The following is an 18,582-nucleotide window of genomic DNA, read 5'->3' on the forward strand; positions in this document are numbered from 1 at the left end:
AGCTTGCCATCACCAGTGTGTGAATGTGTGCGTGAATGGGTGGAGGACTGGATGTGTGAAGCGCTTCAGGGTCCTTAGGGACTAGTAAAGCGCTGTACAAAGGCAGGCCATTTGCCATTCAGGGTTTTCTTCAGTTTTTGTTCTACTGTAGAATATTTTTAAGGATATCTCACTTATCTGCTATAAAAAGCCAGGCCAGAAAAATCTCCTTCATGTTTTTCTGTTTTATTACTTTGACACAAAGGCATCTGCTGTGATGCTCACACCCAGGGGCAATTCTAGGATCAGAGCTTTGGGGGTGCTGAGCACCCAGAAAGCTGCCCATCCAGGCAAGGTAAACTTTACTTGTCACAATGAGACTTCTTCCCTGTCTCTATCAGTCCCTGCATCCTTAAATGTCTCCAGTTGTCCCGAGTTCCCTCTGACTGTCTCCTTGGTGCATTTAAACCCCTGTTCCTCCCTGTCCTCATCGTCTGTTGTCTTCAGCTCCATTATCAGTCGGAATTTTATCCTCTCTGTGCAAGTCTGCAAATTTCTTTATTAAATCATATGATTCTTAAATTCACCAAGCCTCTCTGTACCTGGGTCCTCGTCACAAAACATGACATCACTGTTTTGTACATTTTAACACAATTTAATCCCCACATTTGTGAAAGAAAAGCAAAACCCTTTTTTGAAAAGTCTGTAACAAAACCATCAAATCTGATAAAGGTTATTTAAATGCTGCTAAAGACTACTACTGCCAAAGAAGAATGGATTGGAATTTAAAAAAAAAGAAAACATATCCTAACCTTAATTACTGCGGGAGAATAATGAATGATGCTTACAGTGAGTAAAAAGTAAACTGAGTGCATTTTTTTGGACAGAGATTCACTTTTAATGTGTTTGCATAATATAATACAGATACATAAAAATACACTCCAAAAATACAAGAGTCCTTGAAATGTACAAAATATTATTAAAACATTGAGACACCTTGGCCTATGGTACAATGTATACAATGCATGAAAAGATCTTTACTGCAGATACTACTATGGCTCTGCAGATTTTTTCTTTTCTTTTAAACTATGTCGCCTCAGCTTGAGGTTGGTAAATCTGTCTATCACATTTTGGTGGTCAAGTCTCTCAAGCATCTTTCTCAACTGACATCACAGCCAGGTGCTGGAGTCTGCTTTGACCCATGGTCCTTCTCAGCCAGGTATGAAGCTGACTCAAGACACTAAAAGACCTCTCACAGCTACAGCTGCTAACTGGGTTTGTTAGGGCAACCTGAATAACAGTTTTCAGTGTGGGGAAGATCCGATTATCCAGAAGATGAACTCCGCTGCGTCTCAGCCACTATCGCTCTGGCAGCAACGGCGCTAGAACCAGAGCAGGGGGGGGAGGGGTTATCTATACTTTTGTTGTTAAAGTGTTCCATCTCAATTAAGTACTGTATGCTTTTTATATTTTTAGTAGTGTGTCACACAAACAGCAGATATTGTCAAAAAAGTAAGATATCTTTGGGGGTGCTTTGATTCTTTTTGGGCTAAAATCACCCCTGCTCACACCTCTGATGAAGTCTCACAAGCGTCAGCTTTGTTTTTACACATAGATATAAAAATATGGATATGTACTGATAAATGATCAGAATTATAATATTTCTGCCCATCTGAGTTAAAGTTGAATCGAATCGGATTGAATTGAATCGGGACCTTGTGAATTGGAATTGAATCAATTACAGAAATCAAAATCAATACCTAGCCCTACTCTGGCTTCCTCGCACAGTCCAGAGATGTACTTATTGATACAACTAGTGATTCTAATTTGGCTGCGGATTTGAGGTGCTGTATGAGTGGTTTAAATGTGACTGATTATGCTGCCTTAATGACAGTAAACAGTGGATGTCTTTAAAAAAACATTTAATCAAATGAAAAAAAAAACAAGAGCCCCAGGTGGTGTATGGATGCTTCCCGACGTTCCTTATACTCGCGATCAGTGAAGAATATGTTATCATAACTTTCTTACCTTAATAATTTAGATCATTTATGCATATTTCCCCTCTAATGAATCATTACTATTTTACTAAGCCATTTTAGATTCTGCATTAACTTACTTTTGGTATTTTAGAGAAAACTGGTCTCACTTTGCGTTGAGGCTCTTATTTTATTCACCTTTCAAACTTTGTAAACAGGTCTCTTTTTATTCAATTTGAAATTTTTAAAAATGGAAACCTACCTTCTTTTTTAAATTATTTGATATTGGATAAATATCAGATTATCTGAGTGAGCTACACACCCTTTACCAGGTCACACCCAGAAAGGACACTGCTTTCGGGTAAAATTCAGGGGTAGGAACTTTCTGTTGGGGGATGTGTGTTGCAAGGGGGAACAAAACAAAGTCCGGACTGAGGGACACGCTGCTGTTTTGGTCATGTGCTAGTCGTTTTTATCGTCCTCATGGAAGAATCGTCGCTTGTGCCTTAACTTTTTGTGGTGTCGTGGGGACTTTGAGTGTCCGCATTTGGAAAAATGCAGGATCATAATTATTATTTCTCAGGAGAAAAGATCAAGGACGTGCTGTCGAACAAGCTGGGGCACGAAGAGGAAAAACTGGAAGAAACGAAAGTGTTCTTAGGCGTCGCCTTCTCCAGGTGGACCTCGCTGAAGAGGGACAAAAGTTTTCAGAGTGATGCCGAAGTGGCCTGCTTTCTGCTGGACAGGTAATTCAAGTTGTGCCCGAAAGCGACGCGTGAATCGGTGTTACTGTTAGAAAAATTACGAAGTGAGACACAGCGTAACAATTGCGTTTATTTGCATGCGAGGAAGCAGTGTTAACGTCCCTTCGAGCCTCTTTATCTTTCCAACGCTGTGCTGGGAACAGAAACGTGTGAGACGGTTTTACAGGAAACACAGTTAGCTACGTGGTGTACTAGTACAGGGGTACTCAACCAGGATTTAGAGGTCAAGCAACATAGAACTATACGTACACACATTATAACCATTGAAACGTGATAACTGTGCACGTTCAAGTGACTGCTGTGAACAGTTTTAGGGGCTCATTTTCTTCCGCTCCTTTAATCAACTCCCCCACTTGTTTGCTCGTTAAAATAATTGAGCTCCAGCTTGTCCTTCCAGGATTATTTTTTTTAACCCGGGCTTACATGTGGAGGTGCCCATTCATGAGCTGGGATGACATTTAGCTTTGAGCATGTTCACTGTGGAGAAAATTGCATGGCTTTTTTGTGTGGAGGCATTGCTCTGTTTTCAATGGCCACTTTTCTTTTTGCACAAAACGTTTGTTCTTTATTTTTTCTCCGTTTTTCACAGCTTTCTCCGGCGCACTCGTCTGTATCGGTCCCTTTCATTTTCTACACGTATCGCTTTCTTCCTGCCGTCTTCTCTAATCTAATCGCTTAAGCCCCTTTTTCTACAACCCAGTAATGGCGGCTTTAGTTTTTCTTGAACGAGACGCTCGCATTACTCATCTAGTGGGTAGGGTTACTGACCAGCCAATCGGTGGCATGCAGTCGGATGACGTCACATTTCAGTACCTGTTCAGATCGCTTGGAACGCTGTCACTGTCACGAGAGAGGAAACAAGATGGCGGAGTGAGCAGCAACTTTACTGCAGGCGTCCGAACTTTTTGGCTTTTTTTTGTCCTGAAACTCTGAATTTATTAAAAGCAATAACCCGTTTTTGTGCGCTTTTTGTGCACTTCAACCAGCCACTGGAGAACCAACTGTAAACCAGCTTTAATTTGTAATTTGTCCGGGGTTAATTTTGATACTTGTTCTATGATCACGATGGATCATGACTACAACGTTTCGGTATTGAGGGAGGCGTGTGACGAGGAGGATATTCAAGATTTGGAGATCACTGACATGACTTCCAAGGACTCCAGAATCAACTGGGCTCACACTCCGACGAAAAGCCCTAACCCGAAGAAAGCAAGAGGGGTGCGAGCGCAGCCGCTGGAGGAGGAGGACACCGCTGCAGCAATCTTGCAAGCAGTCAATGTGTTAACGCAAAAGATGGATGAACAGACGGCGTTGCTGCGTAAGTTTGAAAAGCGCATTGACATGAACACGGCGGAAATAAGAAAAAATAAAGAAAGTATAGTAGAACTCCAGGAGAAAGTTGGTGAGCTGCAGAAAGAAAACAAATCCCTGCGCAGCTCCTGTGAGGAACATGCTCGATATAAGAGGAGATGGAACCTAAGGCTGACTGGTCTTCCTGAGAAAGATGATGAAAACACGAGAGAGTCAGTTATCGGGATTCTCACCAGAGTTGTGCCCTTGTCTGTGGATAAACTGAGAGAGACTGTTGATACTGTTCATCGGCTGGGAAAGAAGGGGAACGCTGCATCTTCCGGGTCCCCGAGAGCCATAATTATCCAGTTTGGCATGAGAACGGTCCGGGACGACGTCTGGAAGAAATCGAGGCATGCGAGGGTTTGCAAGGAGATGAACATCCACTTCAAGGAAGACTTCTCCAAGGAAGATCGGGAGGCTCGAGTTAAGCTGTGGCCGCTGGTCCAGGATGCCAGGAGTAAGGGAAAGAGAGCGTTTTTGAAGGACGGCTACGCTCTGATTGATAACCAAAGAGTGGACCCGAACTGATTTTCTTTTGTGTGACCTTTTACACCTCTCAGGTATGCTGCTGTTGATTAAGCCTATTGCTTAGCATGTCATTTAATTTAAAATTTCCCGGTTGTTAAGGGTTATTGCACTGAATAGTTATTTTATACAGGACACGGCTGCTCGTTCCTGCGTGTCTTCTTAAGTTTCTTTTTCTTTTCCCCAATACCTTTGTAATAGTGTTATATGTTATCTGTTATTTCCTTGAACGTCAGGGGGCTAAGAAACATTGTGAAGCGCAAGGCTATCTTTCTTTTTTGCAAGGAGCAACAGGCTAACTGTGTCTTTCTACAAGAGACCCATTCGACAGAGGCAGACACAAAGTTCTGGAAAACACAGTGGGGTGAATCTGTTTTCTTTAGTCATGGTACGTCTCACTCAGCTGGAGTGATGATTTTATTTAATAGGTTTCCGGGAAATGTCATAGACTGTAAAAGTGATTCTGATGGTCATTGGCTGATGATAGTGTCAGAGATTAATGGTTCAAAATCGTTAGCTTCATAGCATAAGTGCCTAAGTCATTGGACTTAGTCCAATGACTTAGGCACTTATGCTATGAAGCTAACGAAATACATTCTGCTGTGTGTATATGGTTATACTAATAGAGCTCAGAATAAGAAACTTCTAACCTTCCTTTGTGAACAGTTAGAGCAATGGAAATAGAGCAATGGAAATTGAGCTATCTTGTTGACAAAGTTGTTGTGGGGGGAGACTTTAACATAGCTCCTGATCCCTCTGTAGATCGTCTTCCATCCAGGACCTCATGCCACAGTTACGATGAAAGTATCCTTAATTTGGTCAACAAAGTTAGTCTCTGTGACGCTTGGAGGCTGAAAAATCCATCTGTATCTCAATTTACTTGGTTTAATTCATCTAATAATGGTCAGTGTTCCAGGATTGATTACTGGTTAGTCTCTAACAATTTGATCAACAACATTTCTAAGTGTGAAATCTCCGCTTCCCCTCTAACTGATCACTGTTTGATTTCCTTATTCATCTCATTAACCAAGGTGAAACATCAATCCCTTATTTGGAAATTCAACAACAACCTTCTGCATAATGACAACTTCTGCCTTGAAGTGAGAAATTTAACTGTGGAAATTGATAAACTAGATATGTCACATGTGAGCAAATGGGAATGGTTTAAATTCCAAGTTAAACAGGTAGCAATTCAAATTAGCAAATCCATTGCTAAACAGAAAAGACAGGAGCAACAAAGCATTATTGAAAGAATTAACAGGCTATGCTGCAAACAGGATTTATCTCTGGACGAACATATACAACTAAACACTTTTCAATCTCAACTAGACAAAATGTTCTTAGAGAAAGCCAATGGTGCCTATGTTCGTTCAAGAGCCCGGTGGATTGAGGAGGGTGAGAAAAACTCTTCCTACTTTTTTAATTTAGAAAAACACAGACAATCAAATAAGAAGATTCAATCACTGAATATCAAGGGGGTTTTGACTGAGGACCATGACAAAATAAACGTGGAAATACTTCATTTTTACAGTAACCTTTACAAGTCAACCTATTCAACGGAGAATGGCACTGTGTTTCTGGAAAGTCTTAGAGGCCTTAATGGGACATTGGATGTGGATATAAAGGTTCGTATGGAGAGTAAACTTGCAATCGAAGAGCTGGACAAGGCAATCGGACAAATGCCCAGGGGCAAATCACCAGGTATTGATGGGCTAACAGTGGAATTTTACTCCTTTTTCTGGCATGACATTAGATTAACTCTTTACAGTGCTTACTTAGAATGTATCTCTTCAACTAATCTTTCACCTACAATGAAACAAGGTTTAATCACTTTAATTCCAAAACCCAACAAAGACAAACTACTTCTGGATAATTGGAGACCCATAACCCTTCTGTGTAATGATTATAAATTACTGGCTCATGTATATGCGAACCGCTTAAATGATTGTTTAACACATTTAGTGGATGAATGTCAGTCGGCGTTTATAAAAGGAAGACATATACACAATCACATTAGATTGATTTTTGATATGCTTGATTATCGCCAGTATATAATTTGTATGGTATTAACATTTTTGACAAGGAATTCAAAATAATCCAGTTTGCTGACGATACTGCACTGTTTTTAAGAGATAAATCCATGGTAGCTAAAGCGCTTAACACTATCTCATTATTCTCCCAGGCGTCAGGACTATGTCTGAATATTAACAAATGTGAATTGTTACCTATTCACACGTGTTCTGATTCTAATATAGCTTCTATAAGAGTTGAACTGGAAGTTAAATATTTAGGTATAGTGATTTCTAAAAATATGTCCCGAAGAGAAGACGACAACATCTGCAATCGTATCGTCGACATGAAGAAATCCCTTAGTCGTTGGTTGACCAGGGATATCACTATATTTGGCAGAGTCATCCTTTCCAAAGCTGAAGGTATCTCTAAATTAATTTACCCATGTCATTCTCTTTATGTTTCTCCCCAAAATATTAGGAAAGCCAACTCAATTATTTTTCAATTCCTATGGAAAAACAAAACCCACTATATTAAGAGATCACAGTTGGTTAAAGATTATGAGAAGGGTGGTGTCAGAGCCTTAGACTTTGAATCAATGATCGGAACTTTTAAGATCAACTGGCTCAGAGCTTGCTTATCTCAGTCTGATTCCATGTGGTTTCATATACCCAGATCTTTATTTAAGGAACTAGGAGGAATTGATTTTCTATTAAAATGTGACTTTGAGACTAGTAAAATACCTGTTACACTCTAATTTTCACAAACAGATTCTTCATGATATAGCATGTTCTGACGGAGAGATTTCTGAAAAAATTCAAACGTACAGCTCTGCTATCACTTCCAACATAAATGAAGACAGGAAACTAAACAGCAGCGACGTTTGCAGGGTTACTGAAGTTGGGCTAGCTGGTATATAATGATGTGCTACGTGATCGCTAGCGACACAGCTATGTTAGCATAACATAAACAGTGAAGCTGGAGGACGAACACTAACACTTTTCCACTTATAAAAGTTAACGTGAAGGTTCTTCATGGTTAGAGACAAATGCAATCGCATGGCAGGATGCTGTAAACGGACCAAACTTCAGTCAGGAGAACAACTGAGATAATCCATCCACAATACGAGGTTAGTCATTAATATACTGCAGCAACATGGGAATAGAGCAGCTGCCAGAGAATTCAACATTAATGAATCAATGGTACAGAAGTGGAGGAAGCAAGAAGAATGAGTTTAATAAAGTTTGATTTATCTGACTGCTTTGTTTCGCTTAATGTGCCTTATAATCCCGTGCACCTTATGGTCCGAAAAATGCGTAATGCACACTGCAGTTTAATGTTGCAAAGCACCTCTTTTTAACTTCAGTGGATATTATACATGGTTATGCTCAGGATATGTCAGCCCATTTCTACTGGAAATGCCTTTTGGTTAAACTTTCAGCAAGGAATTTGCATTTGCACTGTTACATTTTTATAAAGCTTTAATGTACATAAAAACCAGCTTCTTGTTTAAGTGAAAATAAATGGAAGGTTGTCTTTTTGCGCTAGTAATGTTGTGGAGTTGTATTTTGTCTCGCATCAATTATATCGTCGGTTATATCGTTATCGCAAATTTTCAAATATATATCGTGATAAATATTTTTGGCCATATCGCCCTGCTCTACTTCACGTGACATATTATAAAGTCTGTATTATTAACTCTGTCATTAGGCACCATTCTTCTTATTTTACGGCGCTGTTGTTCAATCGGTGGACGCTCTCTGTTGAGGAAAAAAGCAAAAATTTGTTGCGGATACGGATTATTCATATTTAAATGTCCCGGTAGTCGAAAAGGAGGCAGAGCTGCTGAGAAATGCTAGGAGCTAACTGGGCGCTAACCGTATCATTCAAATATATTGAATGTTGGCAAAGAGAGGAAGTGACGTAAGATTTGCGCATGCGGGGTACCGATCGGGTTTCCGGTACGGATCGGGTAGTGACAAACCCATGTGTTCTGGGAATCCATCCTACCTCAAAAAACATCCTACCCAATGTTTCTGCGCAGACACGGCGCATGCGCACAACACCAAACTCACATTAAGTGTAGCTTGCCATCACCAGTGTGTGAATGTGTGTGTGAATGGGTGGATGACTGGTTGTGTAAAGCGCTTTGGGGTCCTTAGGGACTAGTAAAGCGCTATACAAATACAGGCCATTTACCATTTATTTACCATTAACTTCTTTTTCTCTCACCCATTCGGAATACTTCTTCAGGTTATGTTATGGTTAGGTTAGGGGTAGGGTTAGGGTTTAGTCACAAGCCACCGTCAAATTATAATACGGGTAGGACGATTTGTCAGAGTAGGATGGTTTCTCAAAACCCCGGGAGAGCAGGTACTAAAAAGTACTTGCTACCAAGTAATATGATCTAATGGAAAACCCTGAAAACCGTGCTGAGGCAATCTGACTAGGTATTAGTTAAAAAAGGGCTTAACTCCGAGCTGTGGCACTGTAGCGTCTTAGTATTTTCCACCATCATTATTGCGTTACACCTAGGGCTGCCTCAAACGATTATTTTGATAGTCGACTATTCACCGATTATTTTTGCAATTAGTCGACTAATCAGATTATGCATCCACTGGACATAAAGCGTACAGCTTATTGCACCAGCATGCATCTGCTCTTATATAACTATCATTAGCTTACAGCTTTAAGTGTCTAAGGTATGTGCTAACTAAAAATAAAGATAAGATGATAGTTTATTAAACTTTTAATGGAATTTGCAGATTGTCTCAGTGGTGTTTAATAAACTCAGCCGTCTGCTCCTTGCTCACTAAAATATAATAGGACACTGGAATAAATTCTCACATTTGTTTAATCAGTTTTCTGTTTGATGTTTATTCAGCTGTGTGAAAACTGTAACTTTAATCTCAGCCAAACTGATTTACTCAGGAACAAATAAAACACTGAAGAAAGCCAAACAGTAAAATTTTTGTTATCTAAGTGACTTATATATCATGTTTAACCTGAGTAGTGAAAGACCACAGGGGGTTTGCGGTTCTCACCAGCTGTAGTGAGCCTTGAGTCCCCCGGCTAGCTATCGAGCTGGTGGGTAACGGACGTCTCCGAAAACGTCGGAGCACTTATGCAAAAATGTGATGTCTTGATAAACCGAGCAGATATTTGAAGGTTACACAGCTACATTCTTGCTTGAAAATATGCTAAAAGTTTAGTAATATTAAAACTAAATAGCTGCTGCCATTGTTGGAAATTGGAATTGGCTGGGCCGTGCTATGTGTCTACGAATTTGGACAGCCTTCGTTGCGTCGCAATAGCGTAATGAGCCTACAAATGCAGCCACCGAAAGATGCGGCTCCTGAATTTGTACACTGCTACAATACCGGAGTCGTCGTCGTCGTCGTCGTCGTACTACTACTACTACTACTACTACTACTACTACCTGGCATCCTTGTACATGCATTGCTCCAACCTTCTGTTTCAGGCCGTTCTTACACTCTGAAATCCTACTACTTATTCCTGCATCTTTCAGGATCTTACAAAGCTTCAAACAACGCGTCGGCTATTAAATTAGTCGATGTAATCGTGGCAGCCCTAAATACACCCCAGTGCTGTCTGCAGTGTCATCATAGGTCATCTGTGCAGTCGTCCACCTTCTGCCCTATTTGGTGATACATGATGGTCTTGGTTAGAGCAGTCAAAGGAGCTTGCAAAGAAAAGCGTCTGGACTTCTTTAAGTTACTTGAAGACGTTTCACCTCTCATCCGAGACGCTTCTTCAGTTCTAAGGTCAAATGGTGGAGAGTCCCAGATATAAGCCCTCCTTTGACTACGATGACCTGGATGACTGAGAACCTTTACAGACACCTTGGTCAGAGCAGTTTCGATCAGTCTCTGGATCAACCTTCTCAGGGAGGGAACGCAGCAGCATTCGCAAACAGTCAGCAAGGCCATTGCAACTGCTTACTTGTATGTTAGATGGAAGTACATGACCACCAGCTTCCTTTTGGATAACTGTGCGAGTAACAGCACTGTCACAAAGAACAGTTATTGGCTTACCTGTAGCCAGCAAGGATACTTGGGGCAGTTTTTCAGCTGAATTTAAGGAAATCACTACATTTTCAAAGATAACACTTCTGATTTCCTCCCATCTAGTCTCCCTTCCCATTTATCTTGGTGGTTATCATCCCTCTTGCGTTGATGTGCATGGCATAATAATTTGACACTGTTTCAACTACAATTTCCAGAAGATGGACTACAAAATGCACATCTTACTTCATGTTTTTACTGCATTGTTACAGCTGGTCTCAGAAACAATGGTGTGAAATGAAAAAACACATTAACTTTGTGCTGTTCAGCGGTGTAATTTTAAAAATGTGTATTTATCAATGTTAAAAAGGGTTCGAGTTTCACAAATTAATGTGTGTTTTGATGCTTGATCTGTACAACAGTGTTAGTTGTGGGTTAAATGTTGTTTCATTTGATCGATTCATGTGATAGGAACAGTCAGAGAGGAAGGTTAATGCCACCAGCAGTTGTCATGTAGAATTTAACATTTTGATGTTTCTGTTGTTTCCTCCAGCTATGAGAGAGTTGTGATGACATCAGCGCCCACAAAGGAAAAGCCTTCACAAGTCCCAGCTCCAGCTACCTTTGGCACCAGTCATTCTTTTAATGGAGCCAACAGGCAAGTCCTTCCATGTCAAGAAATTCCATATGTTTTGAATACGAATGAATACATGTTCATGTATATGTACACTACCAGTTTAAAGTTTGGACACACCTTCTCATTTAATGTTTTTTTTTCTTTATTTTTATGACTCTTTACATTGTAGATTCTCACTGAAAGCATCAAAACTATGAATGAACACATTTGGAGTTATGTAATAATTGAAAAAGTGTGAAATAACTTAAAACATGGTTTATATTTTAGATTCTTCAAAATAGGCACCTTTGCTTCTTTAGGTTGTTACCTGAAATGGTTTTCCAGCAGCCTTGAAGGAGTTCTTAGAGATGCTGAACACTTGTTGGCCCTTTTGCCTTCAGTCTGCGGTCCATCTCATCCCAAACCATTTTGATTGGGTTTAGGTCAGGTGACTGTGGAGGCCAGGGCATCTGGCGCAGCACTCCATCACTCTCCTTCTTGGTTAAATAGCCCTTGCACAGCCTGGAGGTGTGTTTGTGCTTTTGAAAAATAATTGGTAGTCTAACTAAACACAAACCGGATGGGATGGCATGTCACAGTAGGATGCTGTGGTAACCAAGCTGGTTCGGTGTGCCTTCAATTTTGAATAAGTCCCCAATAGTGTCACCAGCAAAGCACCCTCACACCGTCACACCACCTCCTCCATGCTCCACAGTGGGAACCATGCATGTAGAGACCATTCGTTCCCCTTTTCTGCATCACACAAAGACACGGCAGGTGGAACCAAAGATCTCAAATTTGGACTAATCAGACCAAAACACAGATTTACACTGGTCTAATGTCCATTCCTTGTGTTTCTTGGCCCAAACAAATCTCTTCTGTTTGTTGCTTTTCCTTAGTGGTAGTTTCTTAGCAGCTATTTGACCATAAAGGCCTGATTCACACTGTGTCATCTGAACTGTTGATGTAGAGACGTGTCTGTTACTGGAGCTCTGTGTGGCATTTTCCTGGGGTGTAGTTAACTTGTGATTTCTGAGGCTCGTCACTCGGATGAATTTATCCTCAGCAGCAGAGGTGACTCTTCCTTTCCTGGGGCGGTCCTCATGCGAGCCAGTTTTCTCGTTGCGCTTGATGGTCTTTGTGACTGCACCTGGGAACACATTCAAAGTTTTTGCAGTTTTCTGGACTGACTGACCTTCTGTTCTTAAAGTAATGATGGACTGTTGTTTCTCTTTACTTAGCTGATAGTTTTTGTCATAATATGAATTCTAACAGTTGTCAAATAGGGCTGTCAGCTGTGTACCATCTTGATTTCTGCACAACACAACTGGTAGTCCCAACCACATTTAGAAAGCAAGAAATTCCACAAATGAACCCTGGCAGGCACACCTGTAAAGTGAAAACCATTTCAGGTGACTATATCATGAAGCTCATTAAGAGAAGGCCAAGCATTTGCAGCGCTGTCTACAAAGCAAAGGGTGGCTACTTTCAGGAATGTAAAATATAAGATATATTTGGGATTATTTATCAATTTTTACTTTGCTACACAATTACATACATCTTGCTTCATATATTTGATGTCTTCAGTATGTAGGTGAAGGAAAGATGTGAAAGGGAATTTATAATCACTTACAATGAGAACATCGTTGTGTACTCCAGACTCTGTGATTATGTCAGAGCTTCCCAAAGTGTGCCCCCCCCCCTCAATGAAAAGGGGGGGAAAAATGCTTGGAAACTGCTAGCATGGGGCGCCCACACAAACGCAAAGCAGGAGATGAAGCATCGCTGAATATGTTTCCAAACCAACTTCATTCTAAGACAAATGGTGTGAAATGAAAAAACACATTAACTTTGTGCTGTTCAGCGGTGTAATTTTAAAAATGTGTATTTATCAATGTTAAAAAGGGTTCAAGCTTCACAAATTAATGTGTGCTTTGATGTTTGATCTGTACAACAGTGTTAGTTGTGGGTTAAATGTTGTTTCATTTGATCGATTCATATGATAGGAACAGTCAGAGAGGAAGGTTAATGCCGCCAGCAGTTGTGTCATGTAGAATTTAACATTTTGATGTTTCTGTTGTTTCCTCCAGCTATGAGAGAGTTGTGATGACATCAGCGCCCACAAAGGAAAAGCCTTCACAAGTCCCAGCCCCAGCTACCACTGATACACCTCGTTCTTTCAACAGGCAAGTCCTTCCATGTCTAAATTTATAAATGTTTTGCATATATTCAGGCTGCTAGTTTGGTTTTAAGATAAATGTAATGCTGCATTTTGTTGCCACTGGCTCAGAACTAACAAACTTTGATACAGTCAGTTTGGACTTTTTCTTCCAGCGTCTGTACACACAACCAATGGCATGAAATGAAACAAATTTATATTTGTGCCGTTCATTGTTGTAGGTTTAAAATAAACCATCTGTTGATATGCTCCTCATCGTTAATGCCACCAGCACTTGTCATGTAGAATTTAACATTTTGATGTTTCTGTTGTTTCCTCCAGCTATGAGAGAGTTGTGATGACATCAGCGCCCACAAAGGAAAAGCCTTCACAAGTCCCAGCCCCAGCTACCACTGATACACCTCGTTCTTTCAACAGGCAAGTCCTTCCATGTCTAAATTTATAAATGTTTTGCATATATTCAGGCTGCTAGTTTGGTTTTAAGATAAATGTAATGCTGCATTTTGTTGCCACTGGCTCAGAACTAACAAACTTTGATACAGTCAGTTTGGACTTTTTCTTCCAGCGTCTGTACACACAACCAATGGCATGAAATGAAACATATTTATATTTGTGCCGTTCATTGTTGTAGGTTTAAAATAAACCATCTGTTGATATGCTCCTCATCGTTAATGCCACCAGCACTTGTCATGTCGAATTTAACATTTTGATGTTTCTGTTGTTTCCTCCAGCTATGAGAGAGTTGTGATGACATCATTGGCTACAAAGGAAAAACCGTTACAAGTCATAGGTCCAGCTGCCTTTGGCGCCACTTTGTGTGGAGCAAACAGGTAAGTCTTTCCTTGTCCAAATTTGTATGTTTTTGTATATAGTCATGTATACATTTTAAAGATTAAATTCCATGGCTAGTATCTGTTTTTGGATCAGTTGAGCCCAACAGAAAACAGAACCATGCGCAAACACAAAATTAGTATTTATAAGAACCATTAGTCTCACGCGTTGTGGGGTATAACTCTGAATATCTCGATGGCTTATTGTTTTTCAGATTTCCGTATCCAAGATTGCCAAACGGAGTGGGGATGCGTCCAGTGACTAACCTTCAACCACCTGACCCCAGAATTCTCAAAATGGTTGTATTTGTACCTCCACGAGCAACATCAGTGTTAACACAAGTCAGGAGAAGTAAGTGTTAAATTATTTTAAATTTTATTGTAGCCTATTAAATTACCATTATTCCCACAGAATTATGTAAAAACTATTAGATGGCACAATAACTTAATATTTGATGGCACTAACTTACACATGGCTGGGCATTATTTTATCCATAAATTACTACAATTGACTGTTGCAACTGCTCTCTACTTTGTGATTTAAACTAAAGAAAGGTAAATAATACAACAACTGTCAAATGGGTCCATCAGCTGTGAAGTGGAACTGAGACCTTTTCACCAGTTTTAATAAAAATAAATGCTGTTCTTGGATAATTTGTAATTTGAAAATCTTTCCAAAAATAGAAATGTGTCCTTTTATTTTCAAAATAATATTAAAACTGTAGACACACACTCATCCGTTGTCCACATCTGTGTTCAATGCAGATGCCCAAGATGCTCCACCTCAATTAAATGCTGGTCTGAAACAGCGGGTCATAGATCATCTCCAGCTAAAGAAAAAACAGGAAGAAGGGCCCACAAAGATGGAGCTGGAGGAGCGTTGTATAAAGATGGAGCTGGAGGAGCGTCATATAGAGGAGGAGCAGGAGGAGTGTTGTATAAAGATGGAGCTGGAAGAGCATCGTATAAAGATCGAGGTGGAGGAGCGTCGTATAGAGACGGAGCTGGAGGAGCGTCATATAGAGATGGATCTGGAGGAGCGTCGTATAATAAATCAGCAGGAGCGCATTGAAAAGGAGGAGCAGGAAGAATGCCACTTAAAAGACGAACACAAAGAACGCCAAATAAAGGAGGAGCAGGAGGAACATCACATAAATAGCGAAGAGGTTGAAGTGAATCTTAATGGGATAAAGGAGGCTGATATCACCGGGTTCCTGCTCACTTCTGTTCATGTGAAGAGTGAAAATGATGAAAAGAAACCGCAGTCCCCACAACCTCATCAAGGCCCGCCTCTCAAAAACATGGAAGCGCAGACACAAACCAGAGGATCAGGTAAACAAATGAAAACAGAAACTGAGGACGATGAAGGAAGCAAAAAGGCTAGGAACTCTTATCACAGTAGCTGTTTACCACAGAATACTAATTTACAGGCTTCAGACTTCACCGAGACTAAAGATGGTACTGTGGATGGTGATAATTATTGGCAGGAGCCATTGTCTGCTTCTGAACCTGAAACTGAAGATGGCAAGAGTAAAAATTCTAACCTGCATCAGTCTCTGTCAGAATCTGGATCTGAAACTGAAGACAGCAGCATTGATAATTATAACTTGCACAGATCTTCATCAGAATCTGGCTCTGAAACTGAAGACAGCAGCATTGATAATTATAACTTGCACGGATCTTCATCAGAATCTGGCTCTGAAACTGAAGACAGCAGCATTGATAATTATAACTTGCACGAATCTTCATCAGAATCTGGATCTGAAACGGAAAGCAGCAGCAGCATTGATAATTATAACTTGCATGGACCTTCATCAGAATCTGGATCTGAAACGGAAAGTAGTAGTAGCAGCAGCAGCAGCACCAGCACAAGCACCAGCAGCGTTGATAATTATAATTTGCACAGACCTTCATCAGAATCTGGATCTGAAACTGAAGGCAGCATCAATGAAGATAATGGTAAATGGCGGAAACCGTTGTTAAACTCTGAACCTAAACTTGTAAACAGTGGTGCAAATGGAAAAAAGCGATTTCACACACCAGAGAAACCTTTTCGTTGTAAAATTAGACGTAAAACAAGTAAAATATTTTAATAAACTAAAACAGATTACTTAAGACTCATAGGACAGGACAAACAGTTTGCAGCTTTTATAAAAAAAAAAAAAATGATGACAATAATAATAAGGTTAAAGTGTCAGACGTAGGGGTTCACATGGGGCCGAGAGAGAGACCATTTAGTTGTAGCGTCGGCAGCCACATGACTGATGGCATGACATGATTAATTATACATTTTTAGTGTTATGGTCATTGGTGTTTCTGATGGCTTTCTAGCATGCACGGCAGAGTAGGAAATTTGAACAAGGGGTTATCTTATCAAATTCATGTTTCTAAATTGCTGAATAGTTAGTTGATCAGTACAAGGGAATAATTCCAGATGATGCTGTGTACATGGTCTTTTGGTAATTATTAGTGGCAGTAATCTGATTTAAACCATTTTTGTTATGATGGCTAAGGTAACATCAATAAAGCACACTGAGAAACTGCCTCCATGCTTTTTCTTTACTGGAGCCTATCCCAGATGTTAGAAATCAAGAGAAGTGGGTACACTTTGAATTGACCTTTAAGGTGGAAGTCATTAAACTGTGATTTGACCAAGTTTTTGTAGCTAATCTCCAACCTTCCCTTTGTGAAGAAAAAAAAGAAAAAGAAAAAACATATATTTAAAAGATTAGTTGTAAAACAGCTAACTGATCAGCTGCAAAGGAATGGTTTATTTGAGTTTCAGTCAGGTTTCAGAGCTCATCACACTACAGAAAACAGGTGTACTTGGAGAGTCCTGATGTGTTCAGTTTTTTCAGAAGAAAGTACAGGAGAAATGTCTGTTGTTTAAAAAGATTTAATTTCAACTGCCGACCCTGGATCGGGCCATACAATTTTATACCCCAATAATAACAAGTGTTATTATGACATACTTCTTACAGAAGCGACGTGGCAGTCCTGCTGTCTCCCTACGAGTCTTCTCTCTGTTCATGTCCAACCTTGCCTCATATTGCTCCTCTTCCTGGGATAACAAAGACAGAACAAAAGAAACCACCTCCCTGCTTAACCTTGATTATTAATATTATCCTACTGATTCCATTTAATATCCAAGTTTGAGACATTCTATTAAGACTCCCTTGGCCCAGAAAATATCATCTTGACTGTTAACCGGCGTGATGTGTATGTATGTTGCAAAGAAAAGTCACTCTACGTCAATCGCAATATTTGAATTCAGTCATGGCTAGGGATGGGTATTGATAAGATTTTCACGATTCCGATTCCATTTTCGATTCTGTTTAACGATTCGATTCTTTATCGATTCTCTTATCGATTCTTTTTAAAAAAGGAGAACACGAAGGTCGATTAGCTTAGAACTTTGTTTTATATCTTCTCTTTGACCAAGATAGAAATTTAGGAGTAACATGGCCTTACAAATCCAGCAGTGAGATCTTAAGAGATTCACAGCCTACGGCTCTTCAATGGGGAGTCACAGGGTCCCTGGGGAAAAAAAAATTGTAAATGTAAAATAATAAAATAAATATTCTTCTGTAGCAATAACAAAGTATAACATAAATTATTCTGTAGCAATTACACAAAAATATCCAGTAATGTCCCTGCCTACAATTAAACACATTCACTTACCGAAAATCGGGGGCATCTGCTGTGGCAAATGGGTGCAAGCCTTTGACCACAAACTTAGTCTCTGCTCGGTAACATTAGTCTATCCTGGCTTGAAAGGAGACGCTACCGGTAGACTGCAGCGAGAACTGCCAGCGAGCGCCAGCCAGACTCTGTCTCTCTCATCATGGTCATCTAAACGCACAGTAATGGCAGATAAGGCAGATCGCGCTAACATAATATGCACTGTTAGTTGATTATTTACCTGCCGCATTAACGGGAGAGGACGTGCAAACGTTACCGCTGCTGCTGGGTTGAGATTCACGAGTCCAGAGCGGAATTAAAAACACGACATTCATTTAAGGTCATCGTGTGTTTTGTGAGCAAATGCTTTTGCAAATTCGTAGTGTTTCCTCCCTTAAATGAAATATCTACTTTGCAAGTATTGCAAGTTGCCCTGTTGTCTTCCGTTCTTGTAAAATATAACCAAACTTTTGAGCGTTTGAGCCGCCATGTTTCCAGCCAGGTAAATGACGCTCCGCAACGTGGTGACGTCATTCAGGGCGACTGGAATCGATAAGGGAATCGTTTGCAAAAATGGCAAACAATTCCAAGGAATTGAAACAGTGGGAACCGGTTCTCAACAAGAACCGGTTTTCGATACCCAT

The 18,582-nt window shown here is 40.2% G+C and overlaps 1 protein-coding gene across 2 annotated transcripts; it reads left to right on the forward strand.

The window, feature by feature from the left end:
- Positions 1-2,303: 2,303 nt before the first annotated feature.
- LOC113027979 (PH domain-containing protein DDB_G0287875-like) lies at positions 2,304-16,801 on the forward strand. Of its 2 annotated transcripts, none has more exons than XM_026177856.1 (7): positions 2,304-2,701; positions 11,186-11,290; positions 13,339-13,434; positions 13,749-13,844; positions 14,159-14,257; positions 14,473-14,609; positions 15,023-16,801. In XM_026177856.1, exons 1-7 carry the CDS (start codon positions 2,511-2,513, stop codon positions 16,348-16,350), a joined length of 2,052 nt encoding a protein of 683 aa, XP_026033641.1. In that variant the 5' UTR covers positions 2,304-2,510; the 3' UTR covers positions 16,351-16,801. The 2 variants fall into 2 exon arrangements, with proteins under 2 accessions (XP_026033641.1, XP_026033642.1); XM_026177857.1 differs by lacking the exon at positions 2,304-2,701 and adding an exon at positions 3,152-4,632.
- The last annotated feature ends 1,781 nt before the right edge of the window (positions 16,802-18,582 follow it).

Source organism: Astatotilapia calliptera, chromosome 8 (genome assembly GCF_900246225.1).
Source record: "Astatotilapia calliptera chromosome 8, fAstCal1.2, whole genome shotgun sequence".
NCBI lineage: Eukaryota > Metazoa > Chordata > Actinopteri > Cichliformes > Cichlidae > Astatotilapia > Astatotilapia calliptera.